Genomic DNA, 22,907 nt, shown 5'->3' on the forward strand with positions numbered 1-22,907 from the left:
ACGAGATCTAACGAGAAACCTTTTCGAATGTCGGTTACTTTCCTGTTTTCAATAACTCCAATATAGCCTGAGAGTTAACATTTTAAGCTAAAGGATGTGTGTGTTTTACTCAGCTATTTGACCATTTAATTCATTTATTGAGCTCCCTACTGCGGTTTCAAATCGAGGCAGCTCGTGATTACCCATTTGATAAGGTTGTTTAAAGTATAACCACAAAGGATATAGCTTATATATATATTCATTATAGTTCCAAGGAACTCCTTAGGTGTTAATGAACGTACCTTAATTACTTCTTCGCTACTTTACTTACTCTTTATATAGTTGGGCTTAATTAATCGCAGTGTACGTCCCGACGTCCCTTAAAACCGAAATCCGATTGAGGATCCCGACGAGCGACTCGGGAGCATCGAAGGACCCGAGAACGAGTCAAAGGACAACCAAAGGACTGCCTTAACAGCGTCTAACATGGCGCGGGTGTAATTGACAGCTGTTAGTTAACTGACAGCGGCTTAGAGAAGGAGAAGGTGGGGGGCCGGCGGGTGGTTCTGCTCCTGACCAGGTTGGTGGGTAGTGGGTAGTGGGTAGTGGGTGGTGGAGCTGTCGACGTCCTTGTCAACGGCCGCCAGCAGCGAGCGGATGTGTGGAGTGTTAATCAAAGCGTAGTTAATTGCTCCGCAGAAGGAGAGCAGAAAGAAGGAGTTTAGGGGATAGGGATTTCGTTGGGTGGCTAGGCTAACAGTGGATCAGATCGCGGGAGAAGGGGTCATTTGGGATCCTTGTGTGTGCCCTTTGATTAACTTAACCCCTAGATGCACGCTGTCATTATTGTTGCATGTCTAATTTTGCGAGTGCCAAGTGCTAGAGGCAGGGTTGAGTTTGTTTTTGTTCAGCTCGAATCGACGGCGCCATGAAGTCTGTAAAAACAATAAATACTAATTAAAATGTATTTAAAGAGTCCACAGTCACAAGCCGTTCTGGATGCTTTTCCAGCCTACCCTCCTCCACATTTGTGTCTCAGACCCATGATCCCCATCTACTTCGAAAAGTTAAAGTACGAGCTTGTGTGTATTATTTTGTTTGTGAACTTGTTTTTTTGTGTTTCCTGCTTACTCGCCATAAGCGCCATCTAGCGGAAGTGCTTCATAAAAACTTAATTGTCCGTGTAACACTTTTTTATAGTTTTACCCCCAAAGTCTTGTTCAACTTGAAGTCCATGCAACTCACATGGAAACACTCTGATTGAAAGACTTTAATTTCGTTGAAACTGGACATGCCAATGGAGAATGTTTTGTAGCAAGTGTAATAATGGTAGGTACAATGTAAAAGACCGTTTACTAAGTGGAGTTATTTGTTTTAGTGTAAATAGTTTGAACGTCATATGGGAATTCCCACACAAAGTAAAACTTGCTTTGCATCGTTAGAAGGATTGGTGGTGTTATTTTTTCTATAGTTTTTTGTAGCAATACTTGCTTTTTACAAGTTCATCTTTAATCACCAGACATAGAAGTTTCTTCCCTTATTTTATGAGCAGAAGAAAGCCTGTTATGCTGAATATTATTCATCTACAAGTGTTGTAGTTTCCTCAGCACACTGCCATAAAAGCAATATATGGCACTATTGTAATCAGCAAATAGTGAGTTGACTCCCATACTCTCCTTCGCCACTGCTCAGTCTATAAAAAAGAGCCGGCAACTTCGGCGACATCATCCATTCCCATCAGTCGCACTCGCAGCCCGTGACAAAAAGATTGCGACTGACAAAGGGAAATAGATTGAATTGCGTGCAAAATGCGTTTGCCGTGCGTCGGCTGCATCAATGGAACGTTTGTGAATGTCCTCGCACCCTCCTGAACATCTCGCACCCAAAAGGGGTGGAGGAGCACCCTGGCCATATTGTGTGCCCCTGTTTCCGCCGAGTCCTAAATGTTGAACGTGTAAGGCATTTAAAGTAATGAAGCTGGAGGCTGGGCAGCGGCGGCAATTCAGGTTGGCTGGCTGGGTTGCTCTTGATATTGGTAACATTTGGGCGCTGACATGATTTGGCCAGGACAGTCATTCAATTCGGGCAGCCAATACATCAATATGTCGTCCAGTCAGTCACCCAAACGATCCGCCCAATGAGGCGGCAAACGGATGCAGGACCTGGATTAGGGCTGGACCGCAATCAGGATGAAAGGCTGCATGAGAATCTGTGGTGGGACTTGGTGTGATGGACTTGGAGTCGGAGTTTGGTGGCCATAGTTGACTGCCTGTCGACATATGTGAGATATAGCCAGGCAGTGCGTTAATTTATGTGCGGAATTTAAATGGATCACCATCCGGCTGCAGACCCACCTCCCACAACCACCCAGCCGGTCATTTACTTCCAAATTGGCAAGGCAAACAGTTCCAGACGCGGCATTCCACATCGGGGAGCATCTGGAGGAGAAGGCCTTTGATAAATGTTTGGCCTCATCCAATAAACTGTTTCCAAGACGCGCCCGTTTCGCAGGCGATTATGAGCAAAGTTTGGATATCTATCAATTTAATGACTTTAAGGAATTTAAGGACTCGTCGGCGGCGCAGCTTAAAGAGTTTAGAAGTGTTACAGAAACGTAAAAGGGTATCCATTTCCTTTATGGCTTATGGTAAGCTAGCGGTCCCGAATGGAACTCTTCCGACAGCGATTCTGTTCCCTCTAATACACTTGGTTCCATCTCCGGCTTATTGATTTGTTTCACTCATCCACTTGGCAATGTCACTGTCGGATGACAGCCCCGTTATTGATGGAGCCATCAGCAGATTCAGCCCTCTCCTGGCACCTGTTGGGATGTGGAAGCCGTCGCCAATACTGAGCAAACCTCTTGGCACCTTGGCGGCTTAAGCTCTCAAACAGTGAAGCCTCCTCTGAGCCGAAACTTGAACGCTTGGTTGCACTTTTCCTTCTCCTCTTCAAGTACAAAACAAGTGACAAACGTCCTCCTAGCCTGCACCCATCCCTTCTATCGGAAGCCGTACAAATATCAGCATCATAAACCAATTTGTATGAAATTTTCCAATTTGTTTAGATAGATTTAAGCAGCCGCTCTGGGGTGGCACGAGCAAATCCTGACAAAGTAAACACCGATGGGCCAGGGGTTGGGAAGCCAACCTTCTTGCGTTTGGAAAATGACGCGTGCTGTCATTTCTTTTTCGGGCTCATGACATGGGCACCCACCCAATCCCATTGAGCATCGCATTCCTCCCTGTCCTTCAGATGTTTGCCTTCTGCTCGCTGGGCGCTTGATAAATTGTTCAATCAACTTGTTTCGCAACTGATTTGGGCTACGTCAATTTCCAAAAGTTGCTCGCAACTTTTCTTTAGCGACGAGTGGACGGCAGTCAAAAAAAAGTTTATTAAACAGTCCAAGTGACCTGACCCTACTACTTTCTGCTCTCCAGCTATGACTGAAATGATTCTTTGTCCCTGTTCAAGGGATTTCCCGGCTGAAGAGGGACAGGTTGTCCGGGTTGAGCGGATGGACTGAGTGGCAGTTCTCCCACCCTCCGTTCACTTGGCTTTCCATTAACGCATCTTGTATAATGCATTTCGCACACCCTTTAACCCCATCCACACGAAGGCTGCTTAATATCAAATTAGGGTGGCGTTTTCGTGCCATGTGCCGGGGGTTAAGGCCTCGGTCTCGGATTCAGATTCAGATTCAGAATAGAGCGAAGGGACTGTGTTTGTGATTTTCATTAATGGCATTTGGCACAATTGCAACCCGATCAACCCTTCAGCACACAAACTGCAATTACAGGCCCTGAGTTTGACTTTACCTGGGGGTGCAGCTGGAAGCCGTACCCGGAAAGTTATCAAAAATCAACATGGGTCCAGCCTGCTTTCCCCGCCAGATGCATCCGCATCTTTGCCAATTTTCCCCACTTCAAGTCAATCTTCAGTATTTGCAATCAATTTCAATGACAGAGCATTTGCCTGGAGTTGGTGAATGGGTAGATGATGAGCGGACTGCAGTCGTCGATAGGCTGGATTCTGTGTAAATATGCAAATCGAAAATGCAAATTAGTTGAATTTTGATTTTGTCTCGAGTGAGATGAATGAATGCGAACAGAAGCGGCTTCTTGACTCATCTCCTATTCTAGAGCCACTGATGTGGAAGTGGATTTCAAAAAGTGGAGGGAATCGGTTGAGTGAAAAGAGAAGTAGGCTGGAATAGGATTAGGCTGCTACACGGATAAGCCCTTTAAGAACATTCCTTAAACAAATCACTTTGCATATGCCAGCTTTAAAATATCTGAAATCTCGAACAGAAATTGGATCACAGCTGGTACTGATTACATTGACGTACTACTCATATATCCAACTGTCTTACACGAGCTGAAAAGTGTTGAACCCCAAGGATTTCTGGTTTCCAGCCCTGAAAACTCCGAAATCCCTTACGTCTACACTAAAGGACATGAAGGTGGCATCAGTGAAAAGCCCAAGTTTGATTTGGAACTTGATCGAAATATAAACATTAGGAATACTTAAGAAATGTGGCCCAGAAGGCTATCTTTCACTAGCTGGAAAATGAGTGTTTAGTACAAAAAAGTACCCAGCTGTACATATGTACATATCAGAGCCCTGAACCTTGATTTCACCATTCCAATTTTCAGTTTTCATATCCACCCCTTTAGCGAGATACTCGACATTCCGCAAACAGATCAGTGCCATTTCGTGCCAGGATCGCTTTCATTGTTGTGCCCCGTAAGCTACGCTAAGCATCCATCGAAAAAAACAACAAATGATTAAGCCAAACACAGCCAAATGCATTCCTCAAATAACTCAAATATTTTCAAAATCTAAGCACAACACACTCTCAACTCAAAGCTGAAGTTGAGGGGCCCTGCAACCCTTGGTTGCGACTGCCTGGCAACCCTGAAAAAAACCCTGGAAGGAACACGGGACGAGCATTTGGCACACTATTATTATCATAATGCGCGCTCTTACTCGCTCTCATTATATGGATTTCAGTTGCGGGGTGTGTGGCACGCGTGGAAGAGAAATCGGAATGGTCAGGATTGGGGGAATGAGGAGGAGAAAGAGGATGGGAAGGAGTGGGAGGAGGAGAAGGAGGAGGAGGAGGAAAAGGAGGAGGAGAAGGAGGAGGAAAAGGAGAAGAATCAAAAGTCAGTTCCCCAATAAGCAATTCAATTTGGCCACAATGAAACGTGAAGCCGGACCGGGGATCGAGTTTATGTAAACGGATCTATAGCCACATACATATGTATGTAGATCCGAAACTATTCGAGATATATATCAAATATATCATATCATATATAAAATATGTATATAGTGAACAAGTCCGTGTCATCGACTTTCCAAACAGATAGTCTTCTCTTGAAACATTGACTAACTGCCTTCTGTAACGAGTGTATTATTAAAGTTTCATAATAATGGCATTAAAGATCTAAAAAAAAAAGAGCACTAAAAGGATATTTTTTGTAACGGTAATGCAGAGCCCTACAAGATCCTTTGGCAGAGAAAAACGGCAACAGTGCGTACTCACCGCTGCACGAGGAAAAAGCCTAGGAAGCCTGGGAAATGGACATGAAATGGAACGCCAAGCAGTAAATTAAGTGCCCGCTGGGAATTTTCTTTATCGAATTGTGCGGCTGTGTGCGTGCCTGTCTGCTCTGTCTCTGTCTTCCCTGCTCACTCTCTTCCTCAGTTTGCCTACCCGTCTACGTTTTGGTTTTTTTATTGCACTGAGAATAATTTTGTGCTGGTTTTACTTGTACCTTCCAAGCAATTATCATATTTTGCAAGAGCTTTAGCGCATTTCAAAAGTATTTACTTTCGTAAAAAGCAACTACTAAAAAGTATTTCATTCTAGATTAAAATGGGGAGTTGCGATTGTTTTATTTTGAAATACGCTTAATTTTAAATACTTTTTGCAATATAGGGGCTTATTTTGTAACTCCCACTGTTTTAAGCCAGAGAGCGGATCTTAAGATCCCGCTAGTACCACAAAACTCTTATGTAGTAGGTAGTAGATATTAGTCTCAGTGTAGTGCTCAGAAGATGAAGCCAGACCGCTTTCCTGGTGCGTTCGCCGTGCTTAAAGGTCTGTATTTTCCCCTCCCTTCCTGATCGAATAGCCTTTCCCCTCCCCTCTCCGTTTCCCTTAACTAAGCTAACCCTTTCATTTGTGGGCTCAGTGGAGAGCGAAGATGGGCTTTAAGTTCTTGCCATGTGAATTCATCTCGATATTCGTGTATTTTTCATTCGAGTATCTGCCCCGGCAACACTTGCCCTCTCTTTTGTCCTCCGTTTACTTGTTGTTGCTCGGGTACACTGTATTGTTATGTTAATTTTTGATTATACGCAACCCCATTGTTGTTGTTTTCTCGTTGGCGGCTATGCGAGTGAGTGAGTGAGTGAGTAAGTGAGTGGAGTGAGTGAATGAGTGAGTGAATGGCACGAGCCCAGTCTTTCATATCTGCTGCTCACTAATTTGTGCGCGTGCCGACGGCTGAGGGTGCCCTGCCCTCCCCTCCCCTCCCCCCTCTGATTTCGACTACCCCCTTTTCAGCACTGCCGAAAATCGCATTTAATAGTTTGGCATGCGGCATGCCCCGTCTTGTCCCCGCTCGTCGACAGTCTGTCTTTTGTGCCTCCTCTCCGAGGGCGTCATGTTCTTCGCACGTCCACGTGCCGGGCATAAGTTTCAAGCTCGCCCCCCCAACTCACCCACCCACCCACAAAGGGTTAGCCCCAACCCACCCAACTCTTCGCTCTGCAGCGTACTGTAAAATTAAAAGTGTTGCGCTTAAGTGTTTCGATGTGTTGGGTAGTGGTTCGTTGTTGTTATTGCCCGCCGCAAGCTTTAACTAATGTGCAAGACAAAAAGGAGCACGGCCACCAGATACCAGATACCAGATTGTCCTAGGCGGAATCAGTGTCTGCAGTTTTGGGTCTGGAAGGAACAGGAACAGGAGGGGGTGCACAACAATTACAATAGTCAATCAAGTTTGACTTGGGGCATCAGCTTAACTTAAGCCACGGATCACTTTTAAAGGATAAGGAAGTGGGGAAAGCTTTTGCCTCCCACACCGCAGATAAAGAGATTGTCTCCGGATAAGGCCGCTCCCATTGGAGGTTAATTAAACCCTCGCGAGGAGGTCACGTGTGTGCAGGATCGTCGGTAGGCGGCCGATGGGGGAGTCGTGATGGGCTGGGCATTAATGAATATGTATTATAAGCGTTGAGGTGCTAATGGGAACGACACGCCACACAATTTGGGCGCAGGGCAGTTCAGGCAGTCCAGCAAAAGCGCTACAGCCGCAAATTGCATTAGAAATGCAAACAAGTGGGCGGCCAGAGCTCACCCCAAAACCACTCGAAGCCCCAAACCAGCGTTCAGGGCCCCAACTAGCGGAAATGTTCGACATGGCAGCGGGCGCTAATTGAATATACAAAATGCCCAGGCAGGACCAGGATCAGCCGCCCCGTTGAACCCCATTGAACCCTGTTGAGCACGGACGTCGACGTAGTGGACGTCGATGTGCAGCTGCACATGGATGTGGTCCACGTGTTAACCCTTCAGAAGTTGCCATTCTTGCCAGCCAATCGACCGACGTCCGTTCGTTCCACAGGGTTAGCGCTTCCGCCGAAGCTCCGAAGGGTTTCGCTGGGTGCATAGTGGGTCGGACATCGTGGGAGTTTTGACAGTTGGCGTGGCACTCCCGCCCCCCATTTTATTGCACTCGCCACTTCCGCCATGCCGCTCATTGGGTATGCAATTTTGTTGCCTCTCCCAAGTGGGTACTATGCCTCTTTCAATCGATCTGAAACAAATCAAAAATTTATACTTAAAACAACAAAGCTGAATACTGTGAAACAACATTTCATCTTTTGAATGATCTTACTCGTATGTTTGTCATACATATCTTTATTATTTCTACGAAATAACCGAACCGTAATGTTAGGGTATCCACTAGTTATTTATACCCAACGCCGCTTTCAACGCTGATGTTGTTTGTTGGCCTTTTGTAAACTTTAATCCCATCTATATGCTTATTTAGATTGTTTCGCTGCTATGGGATTTCCCTACCCTCGAGATGGCTTTTTGACTAGACCTCTAACCTTCCTACTGCCATTTTTTGTTGCTTTTTTGTTGGCCGGTAGTAAATGTGTTCACTCTCTTTTGCGCACTGAGGGAAAGTAGGATAGCAATTCAGTGCGACTTTAGAACATATTTATTTTTCTAATGACTCCTAAGAATTAGCATAGTTCAGCAAGATACAATCCAAGCTGATGAAGCCTATTTCTTTAAATGGAGTCCTTTTCTTACGTTTGTTACTTCTATTTTCACTGGCGGCGTTTATGACGGCGTTACTGTCGCTGTATCTATGTATCTCTGATATATGTATAGGTTATCTGGACTTCTTTGGTCTGCAATTTTCATTTCGGTTCGGCTTGGCTGGAGTTTGGAACTGGGATGGTGTTTGGCTTCAGTTCGGCTTGGTTAATCGTTAGGGTTTGCGTGGGATTAACCAGTTTATGGGGTGGAGTTGTTGCTAGTTGGACTGCAGTGATTGGAGACTGACTGTAGCTTGTTCTATTGTTCTCGTTTTGATTGCAGCGTGCAGATGTCTGATTTGTTTTGCGCAGTGCTGCGCGATTTGAAACTCTCTTCAAGTTATTTTTGGAAAAGAAATGTAGTTTAGCAATCCACTAAGCCTGCAATTTTTTTTTCTTTCAGGTACGTAGAGCAATTCTCTTTTTTGCAATTCGAGCATGATAAGTTAGTGCTTTCTATGATTACCCGCCTCATAATGGTATGTAAACACCCATAGATTTCTTATACGAATCGAAGAAATAATTTTGTGATTTAGGCGAGAAATCAACAGTGATTTCCGGCTTATATCTGAAGCCCTCGTATTTTGACAGCCAAACGATGAAAATGAAAGCAATCTTGCAGTCTTGTCCGCCCCATGTGTTCCCCAAAGGGCGGCGGCATTGGGGTCATTGTTTTCGTGGCTCCAATCCAGCATTTGGCATATGCAGACAGCCATCATGTTGCTGCTATTATTGGCTCCGCTCAATGGGGCCTGTGAATGAAATGTTTATTAGCCTGATTATTGCTCATAGACGAGTCGCCCATCCCCATCCCCAGCTGCCTGTTCTTTCTTTCTCCCAGCCCCTCTTCAATTGATATTCCCATGGACTGCAAGTCAGTCGAGTCACGCACTTCCTGGACCACGCCCCCAATTGCAGCTGGGGCGGGGCGGATCCCACAGCTAAATTAGCAATTGTCACATTGCTACAAATGCATCGGCACACCGGAGAGGGGGGGAAACCCAAAGAGGCATTGGGGTGCAGGAAAACCGGAGAACCAGAAATTTTCCACTTTTCCAGCTTCCCCCATCTGCTCCTCCGGAGTTGGGCAAACTGTGGACAACAATTGACAGCATCCCCTATTCACACCCCTCTCCACTCGGAGGGTTGGAAATTCGTTACAATTAGCACTCAAGATAGATGGCTTCGAAATGGATGGAAATGACAGGGGGAAAACGAAATGAAAAAAGAGGCATCGTCGAAAATACAGGAACATTTATCAAGAAGGTTCTGGTAAATCTGAGAAAACTATGATTACTCTGCTCGACGCGACCTTTTTAAATTGTTCTGACGGATGCAGCACGCTTTGTAATGAATTGATAGTATTTCAATAGTTTAATGTGATTGAAACCACTTTAATCTCTCAGCTAATGAGCCATGTCGATGGACGATGTCCGATGTCCAACATCTTTTGCCCGAAAATCGAAGAACTCGCCCGCCCGCATGCTCCATTAGCGTCACACAATTTGTACCTACCGAAAAAAAAAACAAAAAAAAATCCATCAGAAGGGGGCCCCACAATAAAATCCAATTCCAATGAAATTTTTCATCCCACCAAATTGAAAAAGCGAACGGAACGGAACGAAAAGACCAAGCCAGAAACAAGAAGACAGCAAAACGAACGACGGGCAAGCAAATAGCCAGGCTCCGAATCCACTGTCTCTGCTGGAACACAATGAAGTGGCAAGGGGAGTGGAGCAGTGCGGGACAAGGGGAGTACGGGGAGTTGGGGCGACTCGAGAATCCCTTTTGATGGTGCAACAAATCTCGGGCCGAACGAAAACGCCAGAGAAGCGGCGAGTGGACCAACGCAAAGTGGGAAACCGAACGAACAAGCAAGACCTCCGCCTTCTTTCCTGAGGGGTGGAGATGACTTCTCCTCCATGACGACGATGACGATGGCGATGACGAAGACGATGGCGTAGTGGCCATGTCTGTGCTATTTTATTAAGTGTAGCCAGAAGCAATTAGGTGTGGATAAGTAAACAATAATGGTTCAATAATAGGCTTTTTCCAAACACAAGAGCTAGCATTTGGTGGTCAAATAGTTGAAAGCTGAAGGATATTGACAAAGGACATCATTTGTAGTTTTATTAGCTGGCAGGGTCTCTTCACTGCAGCACATCCTCCAAAGGTACAACTGTCTTCGCTTTGAACTTGGTTAGCCTCGTCGACATTTAGGGATAAAAAACATCATCGTATTCGACGGATTTCAATGAATTCCCCACACATTCAACTACTGTCAATGCTCAAATAAGTTGTGCACCGCATCTTGCCCGAGCATTTTGAGTCGAGTAGATCGACTTGGTTAGCATAGCCAATATTGCAAGAAGAGGTACCATGATCCAAGGCTTGAGAGGTGGTGTTGCCTTGTTCGAGCATGGGCAGTGCTTAATGCAGTCCTCACATCTCGTGACAGGTAGCTTCTCCTTATCGAAGATACCCGGATTAAGGGCCAACTGGCAGCCATCCAAGGGTGAGTACAGACAGCAAAACGTCTCGACGTAACCTGCAGCAGGAAAGTGTTAAAGAGGGCTTGTGGTTTTGGATGAAGATCTGAGAACTGAACTTATTTCTAAGGGGAACGGGGTGCATGATGAAAAGGGGGTGTTAAAACCCTTTAGGCCCGCATTATACTCTTTCAATGGCACCATCCATTGGTGGATGTAAGCACCTGGAGCGCAGTAATACCCCGTAGAGTTGGTCTTGCAACGAGACTTCCAGTGTTTGTGACAGTCAACGCACTGACAAAATGTACCTAAAAGATGAAAATATAGTTATATAGAACGCAATGTATTAAATAAGCACTTACCTGGCACCAACAGCAAGACAATAGCCAGGGCATTTAATGCGCCAGATGACATATCAATTCAAATCAAAGCTACAATTTTTCTGTTTTTATCGATGTCATCTAAGGGATGTGTGTTCAAAAATAATTAATAAAACCCAGTTTGCTAGTCGAACCGAATATACTCTTATATCTAAAGAAGTACATTTACACATCCAACTTCTCTGAAAAAGCAGCGATCATGCGCAGCGCACGTATGTATGTAATTAACGACATCTGAATGACGTTTGCATATTTCAGAGGCAGTCTTCAGACTGATTCAGCTGATCTTTAATGAATTCTTGCCCAGATGGCAAAATTCCCTGAATTCGGTGCTCATTATACTACGTGGGATGCCATCGGTCGAAGGTTCTCGGAAATCGACGCTAAAAAACAGCATTCAGTTATCATCAGAGGAAGCCAAAAGCCTACATCAATAACGAGGCACATTTTGCCTTCCCAGGCCTTAAGTTCCTGAACTGCATCCTCCAGACCTCCATAATGTTCTTTAACAATAGGATTTTCCAGACCATTGTGGATTGTTATTGTAATTTTCTACCCCAAGAATTTATTTATTGACCTTGCATTAAAGCGTATATGAAGAAAGCCTTCTTGCCTTATGTGACTTATGTGCAATAATCAACCATATTATCGAGTACGTTTCAAACCATAGTATTTTCGATTGAAGAAGAATCTTGCGTGTTTTGACGGGAACACCCAAGATGTCACTTCTACGAATGTCGCTCAAATTTGCCCTGACTTTGATTTAATTGCAGCACTTGCACTGGCACGCCTACTAGAAGGTATTGCTTCTCCGGTGACTGGCAGTTGTTTGAATTTGAATTGCAGAATCAGCCACACTGGCTCGGCGACGTCATTGTTATTCAAATGCTGCCATTAATACTTCTCTGGCAATTGAAAGTGCCCGACGACGACGACGAGAGGAGCACGAGTGCATGTTAGTCATCTGTGGGTGCTCCATTCACGTGTGAGTGAGTGCTCCTTGGAGCTGTATCCGATCTCCACCTCTCCAAGCTTCCGTTCTCGGCATTCATATGCAAATGCCAGTGACTTCTCCCGTGTCGCTGGGAAGTTAGTTATGTGCCTCAATGACCGGTTTTTCTTGTCCTTTTCTTACTCCTGCACTCTGCTCGGGGATCCTTGCTCAAATATAATATACAAATTGAGTTTTGAATTTATCCGCTCTCGTGTGGAGAGCATTGGCTCCGCCTTCTCAGTCAGCGTGTTCTGCGGTATTAATTAAAAATTGTAACACAAAAGTTTCCCTCCATCCAGCATTAAATACTCCACGATTGCAGCTCCCGCGTGGAGGGTGCGGAGCTATAGTTCGTGGCACATAAGAAGGGAAACATTGAAATCAAAATCAATTGTGAGTCTGCGAAGAATCGAGAAGAAACCCCGCATGACAGCAGCAACAAAGCGTCAACGGCAACGGCAACAGCAACAGCAACAATGACACCAGACACAACATTAATAATAGGGAACTCCAACAGCAATAACTATCAGCATCGGGCACACATCATCGTCGTCATCCCCCAAAAACTCAAAATGATATTAAATTTCAGTTGCCGTTGCGTGAGTGAGGAACACTCCGGTCTCCGAGCCCCCTTTGTTTTGAATTTATCAGCTGGACCCATCGTTAGCTCGGATCTTCGACTGGTTCCATTTCCCATTCGAAGAACGACAGTTGTAGAATCTTCCTTTACCATTTAATGTTAATGGAATTGTCTGTAAACGCAGCAGGTGGGGGTCACCGCTCTAATAAAATGCGGAATGTCCATAAAGACCCAATCAAACTGCTTCGAATTTTCTAGCCCACTGACTAATCCCAAACTCCAGAGGCACACTCGCACTAACCTGGAGTCCCAAAGATTCTCCACCTTCCAGCAAGCTTTAATTAACCCAAAAGAAGGGGGCTTAGGACATTATAACTATAACTACACACTTGTTGTGTATGGATTCGGTTCCGAACTACAAACTCCCCAGAAAGCCGACTGAATTAAAGAGACTGGATATGTGAGTGTGGCACGTTGCACTCTGTTGCAAGTGGCAAGGTGACAGGGGTCTGGTGAACAAACAGAATACGCAGTTACACTGGGAGAAAGGTAATACACTTGCCAGAAACATACATGAAGTCGCTCTGGTTTAAAGTTAGAATGTATAAACAGTGAAGTCAAATCTCGTTGGAAAAGTCTTGAAAGCTTCAAACTAGAGGTATTTCACTGAGTGTCGAACATCTCCGAACAAATATTTTCACAAGCAATAAGGCAACAAATAAAACCAGATAGACGAAGTGAAGCCGAGACAGACAGAATGAGTAAGTGGGAGGGAGCCTTTGGAGGCAGACTGGCTAAAACCAGCAACAGGACAATTAAATTATGCAGGATTTTTCAGTGCTGCGCAAGCCCCTCATTTCATATGAAAATACATAGTACAGCAACCCCGACTTCCTCTGTGAACTCACTCGTCTGAAAGTCGAAAGAAAGTGGCCAAGATTTTGGTCAAATTGATTTTAAATAAATTAAAACGTAAGCATTGAAATTGTGTCAACTCCAAATGTTTCATTTGTCAGGAATTTTGTGGGTCTTTCTCGCAATGAGTTCGACTGTAACTTCTGGCAATGCGTAAATATTATGCTTTGTTAATTGTTTATCATTGGTTTAACTTGAGGCAAATAGACACAACTAAAAGACCTGTTGCATTTTTCAATAAATTATTAACATAAATAAATAAATCTGGGTATTCGATCCTAGCTTTACACTACCTCGTGATGTTTTCCCCTTGCGTAGCTAATTTTTCCAATCCCCTCTGGCAATCCAATTTGTAAGTCCACCAGTTCTTTAGCCCTACACGCTCCTGTAATGATAAATCATCTTTTGTGTTCCCGCTTTGTTTTCTCCGATTTGGTAACCGATTTCTCGGCTCTTTGTACGGATGCCTGTGTGGAGGCATTCCGAGCCAGAACTGGGATTCGGTATTCGGTTTCAAGTTGTGTCTTTTTCACCTTGACTGGCCATTCGAAAATTTCAAAGTAATTTCATGATTGTTCCGAGCGCACGCATTTTGATTGATACTTTAGCACTACTTAAAGGCCATCGGCCTGCTCCCTCCGTTCCCCGTTCCCAGATCCCAGTTTCCAGTCTGAGTTCCAACGAAACAGATTGCCGGGCGAAATGCATTTCTGTGGATTCGATTCATCAATCTTTATCATTTTCCCCTCCGAGCGGTTTAGTCATCCAAAAAGTTTATTTCCTGCTGCGCTTCGAAATTCCCAATTCCTGTGGCGCTCATTACGTCGACGGCAGGATAAGTTCCCCAGGCAGGTGGGAGATGGGAGGTGTGTGGTTCGACGGGGGCGTTGCCCATGTCCGGACCGCCACTTGTCGCGGCCTCGAATTCAACATCGGTTTGAGTTCAAATTTGAGTGCGGATTCTCGCTCATTTCGTATGCCGTTAGACGGCCCAATGTAATTATTCAATACATTTTACGTGCCCAGCAAGCAAAACATCTCGCCGCGGACACGCCCCCGTTCTCCGCCCTCCGCCCTCCCATGTTGACCAAAAAACGTGTGGGAGCCGCAGTTGGGCTCTTTCACTTTGACTTCATTAGAATATGTTTGTATCTGGGATGTGTCGTTGACTTGTTCCGCCTGACCAGCCCCATCTGTGTCGCCCGTCCTTTTGCTCCTTCTCCACTCACTGGCTTCCGCTTCCTCTTCCTCTTCATCTTGCTGCTTTCGCCGAGCTGTTGCAATTTATTAAACATTTTATTGCGCCCCAAGGCGTACTTCGGTGCAAGTAAACGGAGCCACACAAAAGTTCTACGGGTATAGGTGAAAAGTGGGAGAATGAGACCGTATTCTAAGGAGCAGGAGCAGGACAATTAGAGGTGAGATGCAATGTAAAACGATTCCGGCACAGGTGGCCACACATAACAGCCTAACCCGACCAAAAAGTGCAATTGGTGGTGAAGGACGAGGGAATAGATGGATGGGAGATGGGGATTCTAGGGCGAGGATTTTGAAATTCATTGGATTTCTTGTAAAGGAATACTGAATACTGACGGTTCTTTATTCCAACCGCTTTTGGTAAAACTCTATAGTCATTACACACTCGTTTGGAAAAAACAAATTTCTTTAAAGATACATGACTTCTTCCACTTATGTATGTAAATACTACAGATAACTTGAAGCTTTTACTAAGGAGAAACAAGGTTTTAACAGAAAGTATAAAATAAATACATAATAATTAGGTACATTAGTCTTTTATTTATAGAATTGAAGAGGATTATTTTTACAAACATTTTTCACATTTAAATCAAACAAAATTAGTTGATCCAAACGGTTCTCCTTTCAGAATACTGATAAAATACCACATGCCATAAACTCTACGAATACTCCATTACCCTATAATTAGGTTGAATATTATTGATGTTCATCAAAAAATGTAAATATGTGGGGACTGCAAGGAAAGATTCAAGATCCAAACATCTTAGGGTCGGACTATTGAAAGTAGCGAGTTGGATGAACCTCTTGTCTTATAACTTCATTTTTGTTACTTACAGTACCCGAAACAAAGGGAGTGTTAATCGTACAACATTAAGGAACTTTTGATATCTTTAGGTACCCAGATCAGATTAGTTATCTGCACCCTTCTGGACAATAATACGCAATGCATAGGTGTCGCCTTTCTCGCCACTTTTCCAAAATAATTTCCAATTGCATGCATTTCAAACTCGAACGAGTAAACGGTAAAAAGCGCAGCGAGTGCAATGAGCACTGAAAGCCACAGCCAAACAACGAGCTCACACACTCGCGCGAGAGAGGGAGAAAATTGACAGATTTGACGGACAGATTGATGGAGCAAGCGAGACAATCGATATCAAAGAACTATCAACAATGGCAAAACAAATGTATCAAGAAGGTCGGAAGTGGGGCCAAAGAGGGGCTTGGGGACCAAGCGGGCGGCGCGTTTTTATGTTGACGCTGCCGTCGACAGCGACGCGTCTTCTACGATGCCCGCAGGCTGTGATTTGGCGTTGTACTTCTATTTGTTCCCGCCAAACAAAACGTCCTCTCCCTCTCACTCACTCTTTCGCCACCCAGTCTTTCTTCTTACTGTACTAAGAACATTCATAGATGGGCATATGTACACATATGTACGTATGTTTGCTCGTAAGTTTGGAGGAGGATGTTTTCCGAGTAGCTAATGGAAAATATTCCGAATTGATATAATACCGATTCAAAAGCAACAACTAACATCGGTTACATCTATCTTGAGTCAAGTGTTTGGCCAGCTTAAGCGAGATTTCGTGTATCAGATGCAGCCAGGCGATGGCATTGGTTTTAAATAATATATCGAAACACATGTACACCGATAACTACCGCAACTGTTTAAAGGAAGGGCATGCGATTGGGTTCTGATATAATCGAACTTAGCTTAATGAATTATAATTTTAAGAAATAAGGTTTTGATAGTCGGCACTACCGCGATACGGAAATAGTGGTCTATTAGCAGAGTACCCGTACTTTAATGGGTATAGTAGATTCGTTAGAAAGTACGTATGTACATATGTAGCAGGTTGATGGAAACGATTCCGACCTTATAAAGTATATGACGATCACTGGCCAATCAATCTAGCCAAGTCCGTCTGTCTGTCCGTATGTTTTTCGTACTGTCACTGGAACACCCACTATAACTCTCACAAGCCGCATAATTAATTTTGTTATTTTTTGCTCAACAAATAATACTAATAAACCAAACACGATATCTATAACGATATAACACGATATAACGTTCACAAAGTAAAATTCCTGTTAGAAACACGGCAGGTACCCTGTTTGGTATCTTTTCGGCACTTTTAAAATACGTTTTCTGGCACTTTTTAAAGGTTTTAGAGCGTACAATTATCAATTAAAGACCATTAAAAAACATATTCTTATCATTAGAATCTAATGTCTTTGGATCAATGACGTCAAAGGGTCGTGAATAATAAAATTTAACTCGTAAATGTCCCTTAGCTAAGTTCCAGATAAATCTGTTGGTATAGTAATGGGTATCTGACAGTATGTAACAGCCTTCCTCTTTGTTATTAATAAAATTAATATTTAAACAAAGAGTCACTTTTTTCTTATTGCCTTAACCCCCACTGATCTGTACAGCCTATTTTATTGTGTCAGATGGTTGTTTCGTCTACGAGCCAACCTTTTTTAATTTACGAGCGGACGGACACAGTTGTCGCTTATTTTGATGCTCGGTGCGATTTGAAATGTAACCCTTCGGGCTATGCCAACGGACAGAGTATCAATTATTCGACTCATGCGGACTTCTCCTTTTGTTTTTCGATCTGTTCGGTTCGGTCTATTGCTGCTGGTGATAATCCTTGGGCCCTCTTTTGGTCTCGGCCACACCACATCCACATCCACATTCAGTTCCCGTTTGAGGTCCTGGTGCAGGTCCTGGTTCCCGGGGTTTTGTCGAGAAAGGAGCAAGGCAAAGCCAAATTGCGTGTGCAAACATAGCTGAGCTGCAGCTTCATTAGCGAGGGTTGCTCAGGACAAACACACGCACACAGCCTGGTGTGTACGGCAAACATGTGTGAGCACTGGCGTTTTATTATTATTTTCTTTATTGTTTAGCGCGTTATAATTGGGGTGCCGTGAGGGGTCCAGTCAGGCAGAATATTCATACATATGCTCATATGTATGCTAGTGCAGGTACACACAACTAAGTACACAGTGTATGCGCTCTCCCGGAAGACCTATATTCTGTTTACTCGACTCTAATAACGATGCAAGTGGAGTCTGAATAGTCCGACCTGTGAAGTCGCAAATGGCTAAGAGATGTTGTTTCTGGCAGAAATAAACAAAGCGATAAGTCCGTTCCTTTCCTTCGCATGTTCTAAGAGGACCATGAAATGTAAGGACAGACATTTAACTTGGCTTATCAAATTTAAGCCGTTTTTGGATGTGATAGTTCAGTTGGATAATCACTGCTTAAAGCACAATTTATTGGATTGCATGGGTAAATTGAAATATGTACTGTGAATACCACAATGCCACTGTGCTTCTGGTTGTTAGCCACTTAAAAACGTCAATGCCAACTGAAAGGGGTATATGTAATTCAACATATTGTCCAGCTTGTTACTTTGTGCATTTGAATTATTTAAAAGAGATCAAATAGCCATGCGTATGTCAACAGGCACCAAGGACGTCCACTGTAATTATTAATTTAACTGTAGTTTCATTTCTCACGACTAATGTAAAACGGAGGGCGATTGGGCCAAATTAGCATATAACAAACGAACCCTTATCAAATGCTAAGTAATAGATGCAAGTACTAGCCATAACTCATGCGTACGTCACACACACGCGGTACGACCGCCAACCACCCACAAAGCCTATGCAAATCCATCTCGGCTGTCAAAAACAGTTTATAACGCCTGGAATTATGCCAAACATAAATCAAAATTGACGCGAAAACAAATATGTTGACATGTAGGGTTGAATGCGAAACTAGGAGATCCAATTCCCGTGTCCTCTTTCTGGCATATTGGTAAAATTTATGTTGATTACCAAAAAAAAAGCTGGAACCGATACCTAATCAAACTGTTGGAGACGTAAACGGATACGTTATTTTGGAGTTGGAGAATGGTAAAATCACGTACAGAGGTTGGGCTTACTTTTTTCCACCTACCTCGCGTTCCTCCCGAAGTCAAGGCAATTTACATAGGCTCCCAATTTTGGATAATCTTGTAAGCTGAAGATTCGATCATAATATGTTATGTTAAATTGGAAACCAGAAAAACAGGGTAAATTAAAATCGGTATCATCGATATAGCCAGAAGAAAATGCACAGAAAGAGGGTAGCAACTTCTGTCCGTCCGTCCGTCTGTCCGTCCGTATGAACGTCGAGATCTCAGGAACTATAAAAGCTAGAAAGTTGAGATCCAGGATCAATGTCACAACGTGGACTGTTGTCCACACTGATAGTTTCCAAGATCTTAAAGTTCCCACGGATAGACAGACACGGTCAGATCTCACTAAAATAAGGGATATCGCGAATGTTGGGTAATTGTCCTTAATCTTTAATTAAAGTTGATCCGAACGTTTAACTCATAAAAAAAGCTGCCTATACAAATTCTCACAATCTTTCTGCACATTTCACCTTGTGCCTTTTCCTACCGATTAATTTTTTTAAATCGAAATTGAATGGATTAACCGAAGAAATAACAATCTTGATCCTGTTTACGCACAGTCACCTATTAAAACGCCAGAAGCACAGTAGCAATCATTTCAAGTCGCTGGCAAATATTAGAGTCTTATTTAGCTGAAATTTATGCAAGGAAATAAAAATATTTTTTCACGCCCGCCGAAGCGAGTGAGAACGTCTAAATAATTAGATAAACATTTAAGCTCGCCGAGGCAGGCAGCGAAAAGGAATAGAAGGTAAAATGATGCAAAGTAACAAGGAGACGGAAGTTATGGCTGGCGGGGGGGTGTTCTGGGGGAGGGAAGTAGTACGTGACCATAACCATAACATGAAATGCTGCCACCGACCTCTGCCCCGCCCACCGCCCATCGCTCCCGTTTGCGGGTACTAAGCGGAGAGACGACGACAAACAGGAAATATTTAACGTGCCAACAACAAAAGTGAAATATAAATAAAAATAATAATAATAATGGGCAGAAGCATAGGGAGCTCAGCGAGAGTGAGAGCGAAAGAGAGCGCTTTCGCTCTTTCAGAAAATGCCCTTTTCGATTCCCAATATTATTATTATACAGGGAATATTTCGCCGAGAGACCGCTCTCTCTCTTGGAAATTCTCGGTCGGTTTTCCCTTTGTTCCTTGTGAAGAAAGCCAGGTTTTTAGGCCATTTTCTCTCCAACATTTGAACGCGACGGACGCGCCTGCAGAAAGCGGAATGCAGCAGAATTGAAGATAAAGTTAAAGATACAGATACGGTTCGGCTTCGGTTTCGGTGTATTGGTGGGAATTTTTTCTGCTGCCGCCTCTTTTTTGGATAAGTGAATATTTATGCTTCGCGTGCCCGCCCGTAGAAACACCATTGTGCGCGCGTGTGTTAGTGTGGATAATTAAAGCAGCAACGATTACGAGTACGAAATGGTTTAAGACCGAGATTAAAGTTGAAGGTCGGTCGCTGTTTTTGTGTGTGCGTCTGTTTGTGTTGTGTGTGTGTATGTGTGTGTGGAAAAGCTGACAGAAAAACGGATCGGAATCGGAATCGGATCGCCAGCCTGGGAACAAGCATAGCGTTAGCGTTGAACGTTAGTATACCGACGAAAGGCTGAAGTCGTTGAGCCAAAGAATACGAATACGCCAGCAAAATAAAAGTAATCGTGCATTGCTCCCTCTCTGCTGCTGCGCATGTTTCTCTGCCGCCTCGCTGCAGCTGCGCTGCCTCAGCTTGCATTTTTAGTTTCGCCCGACTATTACAGCATGCTTTACATTCCGTTTAGATCACGTGTTAAATAACTGCTGTCTGTCGCTGTTCGCGGCCGTGTGTGTGTGTAATTGTGTGCAATTGTTGTTGTTTGCCCAAGCAAATATGCAATGATTTTTGCGCCACCCCCTCCTCCACCCATTGCCTTTTTCATTCATGCCTTGCGAGTGTGTGTGTGTGCGTATGTGTGTTGGATACACACCCCCACATCCGAGCCACGCACACAAACAAACGACAAAGGCAACTTCTGGCGGAAATGGAAGTCGCTTTCGGTGTGTGCGTGTGTATCTAATGGGATTTTCAAATAAAATTTAAATTGTTGCCGCTTTTGCCGTGCGGACTTCGTTCTATGAATTTAATATGACCCCTGTGTGTGTGAATAGGGGCCATAAAGCTTTGCTTATGGCTGGAAAATTAAATAGAGTGCATAATTTAAGCATCAACTTTGCGTTGAATGCATAATAAACGTGTGCAATTGAAAGGCGCCGTCTACCAAAGGACTACTGCATAAATATCGGATAACTTCTACTCAGGACTCAGGCTCAGTGCCACTACATTTGTAATTTGCAACGGGCGAGTGGAATTTTAGGCCCTTAGATATTGCCGTCGGAGAACAGAAAGTGTCTAATTATGGCGTTTAAAGTGTTAGGCTATATTAACTGCCAGTCAAAGATACAAAGTGTAGTTTAAAGGAGATGCGATTTTTGAAACAAACTAATGAATTTAACTGTTATAGTAACTCACTATTTCTAGGATCACTAAAGTAATTTCCGTAAAACAATTGAAACGAAAACGGCAGCACGTGTGTATTTGCATTTTATTTGATACTATACTTATTTGATTTGAAAAATTAACAAAAGTTACACATAAGTGAAATTCAACTTTTATAAATCTTCAAATTAAGCAAGTAATAAAAAATATGCTAAAATTTGATGTTTGCTTATAACCTATCTCGATATTTAGAACTCGATGAAATGAATGATTGAAAGTAATAGTAGACCCAATATTGTACGTGTAATTCAATTTGTTAGAAATAAAACCCTAAAAATTTCTGTGTCCGTAAATAAAAAAAAGTGTGGTTGTATGCAAACGAAAAATGGTCGGGGTCGTCCACCCCATTAAAAAATCACAAAAATGCACCAGGAAGATGGACGCAGTTAAACAATCCGCCGTAATAGGCTTATCACAAAAGCAGTTTTGGGTCGACGTAATCTGTGGGTATCTCGCGGAGTAGGCAAACATAAAATAAAATGTGTTTCCATTTCATGAGTTCTCTTTTTGTTGCATTCGACATTGATTACTGTTTGGTATATTTGATCGGAATGCCGACGGAAAACAAAAAACCCGGGAAATCCCAGTCCAAAAAATCTGATTACGGGCATAGAAGCGAAGCTCGCATGAATAATTCTCTTAACACGCCTCTCAAGCTAGAAATTAAATTAAGTATTTAAAAAAATATTTTGCAAATATAGGGTCTACTTGAAAGTAGTAGTAGTATATGTAGTTATTTTATTTACGGATTAATAGGATTGAATTTATACAGTCCTTAAAGTTTACACGTTGAGTTTATTTTTAAATCATCTTGAATTCTTGTAAATCAAATTTAGTAATGTTTAGTTGTTAAATAAGCTCTTTTTTAATTATCACCACTTTAAAAGGTACAAAATATCAATTGGACTCTTTTCAAAAGTGAAAAAGTGTTTATTTGTATTTCCTTTCGTGTACTAGGAAAGCTGCTCGAATTGAAAAATACCCTTTTTGTGTAACTAGAGGATTTTTTGTATACTTGTCGTTTGGTTTTTTCCTCTCTCCGTATGTATGCATGTACATGTGTTTAACCGAACCGCACAAACACACACACGCGACTTGGGCTACCTGAAACTGAAATTTTCCCGCATTAGATTGCGGCCCTTACCATGCCTCCATGCCTCTTCTTCTCATCGATGTTGTTGTAAAATAAAGAAAGAGATGGCGAGGGAGATGGTGATGCGGTATGACCGAGGAGTGAGAAAGGAGAGGGAGTTTTTTCTTCCTTTTTGTTTGCTCTTTCTCGCCAGTTTTTTTTGTTTACTTTATGCTTTCGTTTATCGACCCGTTTTGTGTGAGTTTGTTCCGTTCTCTTTCTCTCTGGCGCTCTTTTCGCTCTGGTCCGTTGACCAATTTCTTGTGGAAATCGATTACATAGTTTTTACTGTTTCTTCAAATTCAAATATTTTGTATAAACATCCGTGTGAA

At 43.2% G+C, this 22,907-nt stretch overlaps 2 protein-coding genes across 2 annotated transcripts in view; one reads left to right on the forward strand and one right to left on the reverse strand.

Annotated features, from left to right (window-relative positions):
* The window catches only part of LOC120443983 (zinc finger protein jing), a 114,581-nt gene that overhangs the window by 84,877 nt on the left and 6,797 nt on the right, over nt 1-22,907 (forward strand). The window lies entirely within an intron of this gene.
* LOC120443985 lies at nt 10,278-11,328 on the reverse strand. Its single transcript, XM_039623458.2, has 3 exons — nt 11,174-11,328; nt 10,931-11,119; nt 10,278-10,870 (listed from the first exon to the last, which is right to left on the reverse strand). Exons 1-3 carry the CDS (start codon nt 11,223-11,225, stop codon nt 10,611-10,613), a joined length of 501 nt encoding a protein of 166 aa, XP_039479392.1. The 5' UTR covers nt 11,226-11,328; the 3' UTR covers nt 10,278-10,610.

This window comes from Drosophila santomea, chromosome 2L, assembly GCF_016746245.2.
Source record: "Drosophila santomea strain STO CAGO 1482 chromosome 2L, Prin_Dsan_1.1, whole genome shotgun sequence".
Classification (NCBI taxonomy): domain Eukaryota; kingdom Metazoa; phylum Arthropoda; class Insecta; order Diptera; family Drosophilidae; genus Drosophila; species Drosophila santomea.

Coding starts and splice junctions, on each gene's coding strand:
- LOC120443985 (XM_039623458.2), bottom strand. CDS start 11,225: ATGTCATCTGGCGCATTAAATGCCCTGGCTATTGTCTTGCTGTTGGTG. Junction 11,120..11,173: donor TGTCTTGCTGTTGGTGCCAG/GTAAGTGCTTAT, acceptor TTCATCTTTTAG/GTACATTTTGTCAGTGCGTT. Junction 10,871..10,930: donor CCCGTTCCCCTTAGAAATAA/GTTCAGTTCTCA, acceptor TTCCTGCTGCAG/GTTACGTCGAGACGTTTTGC.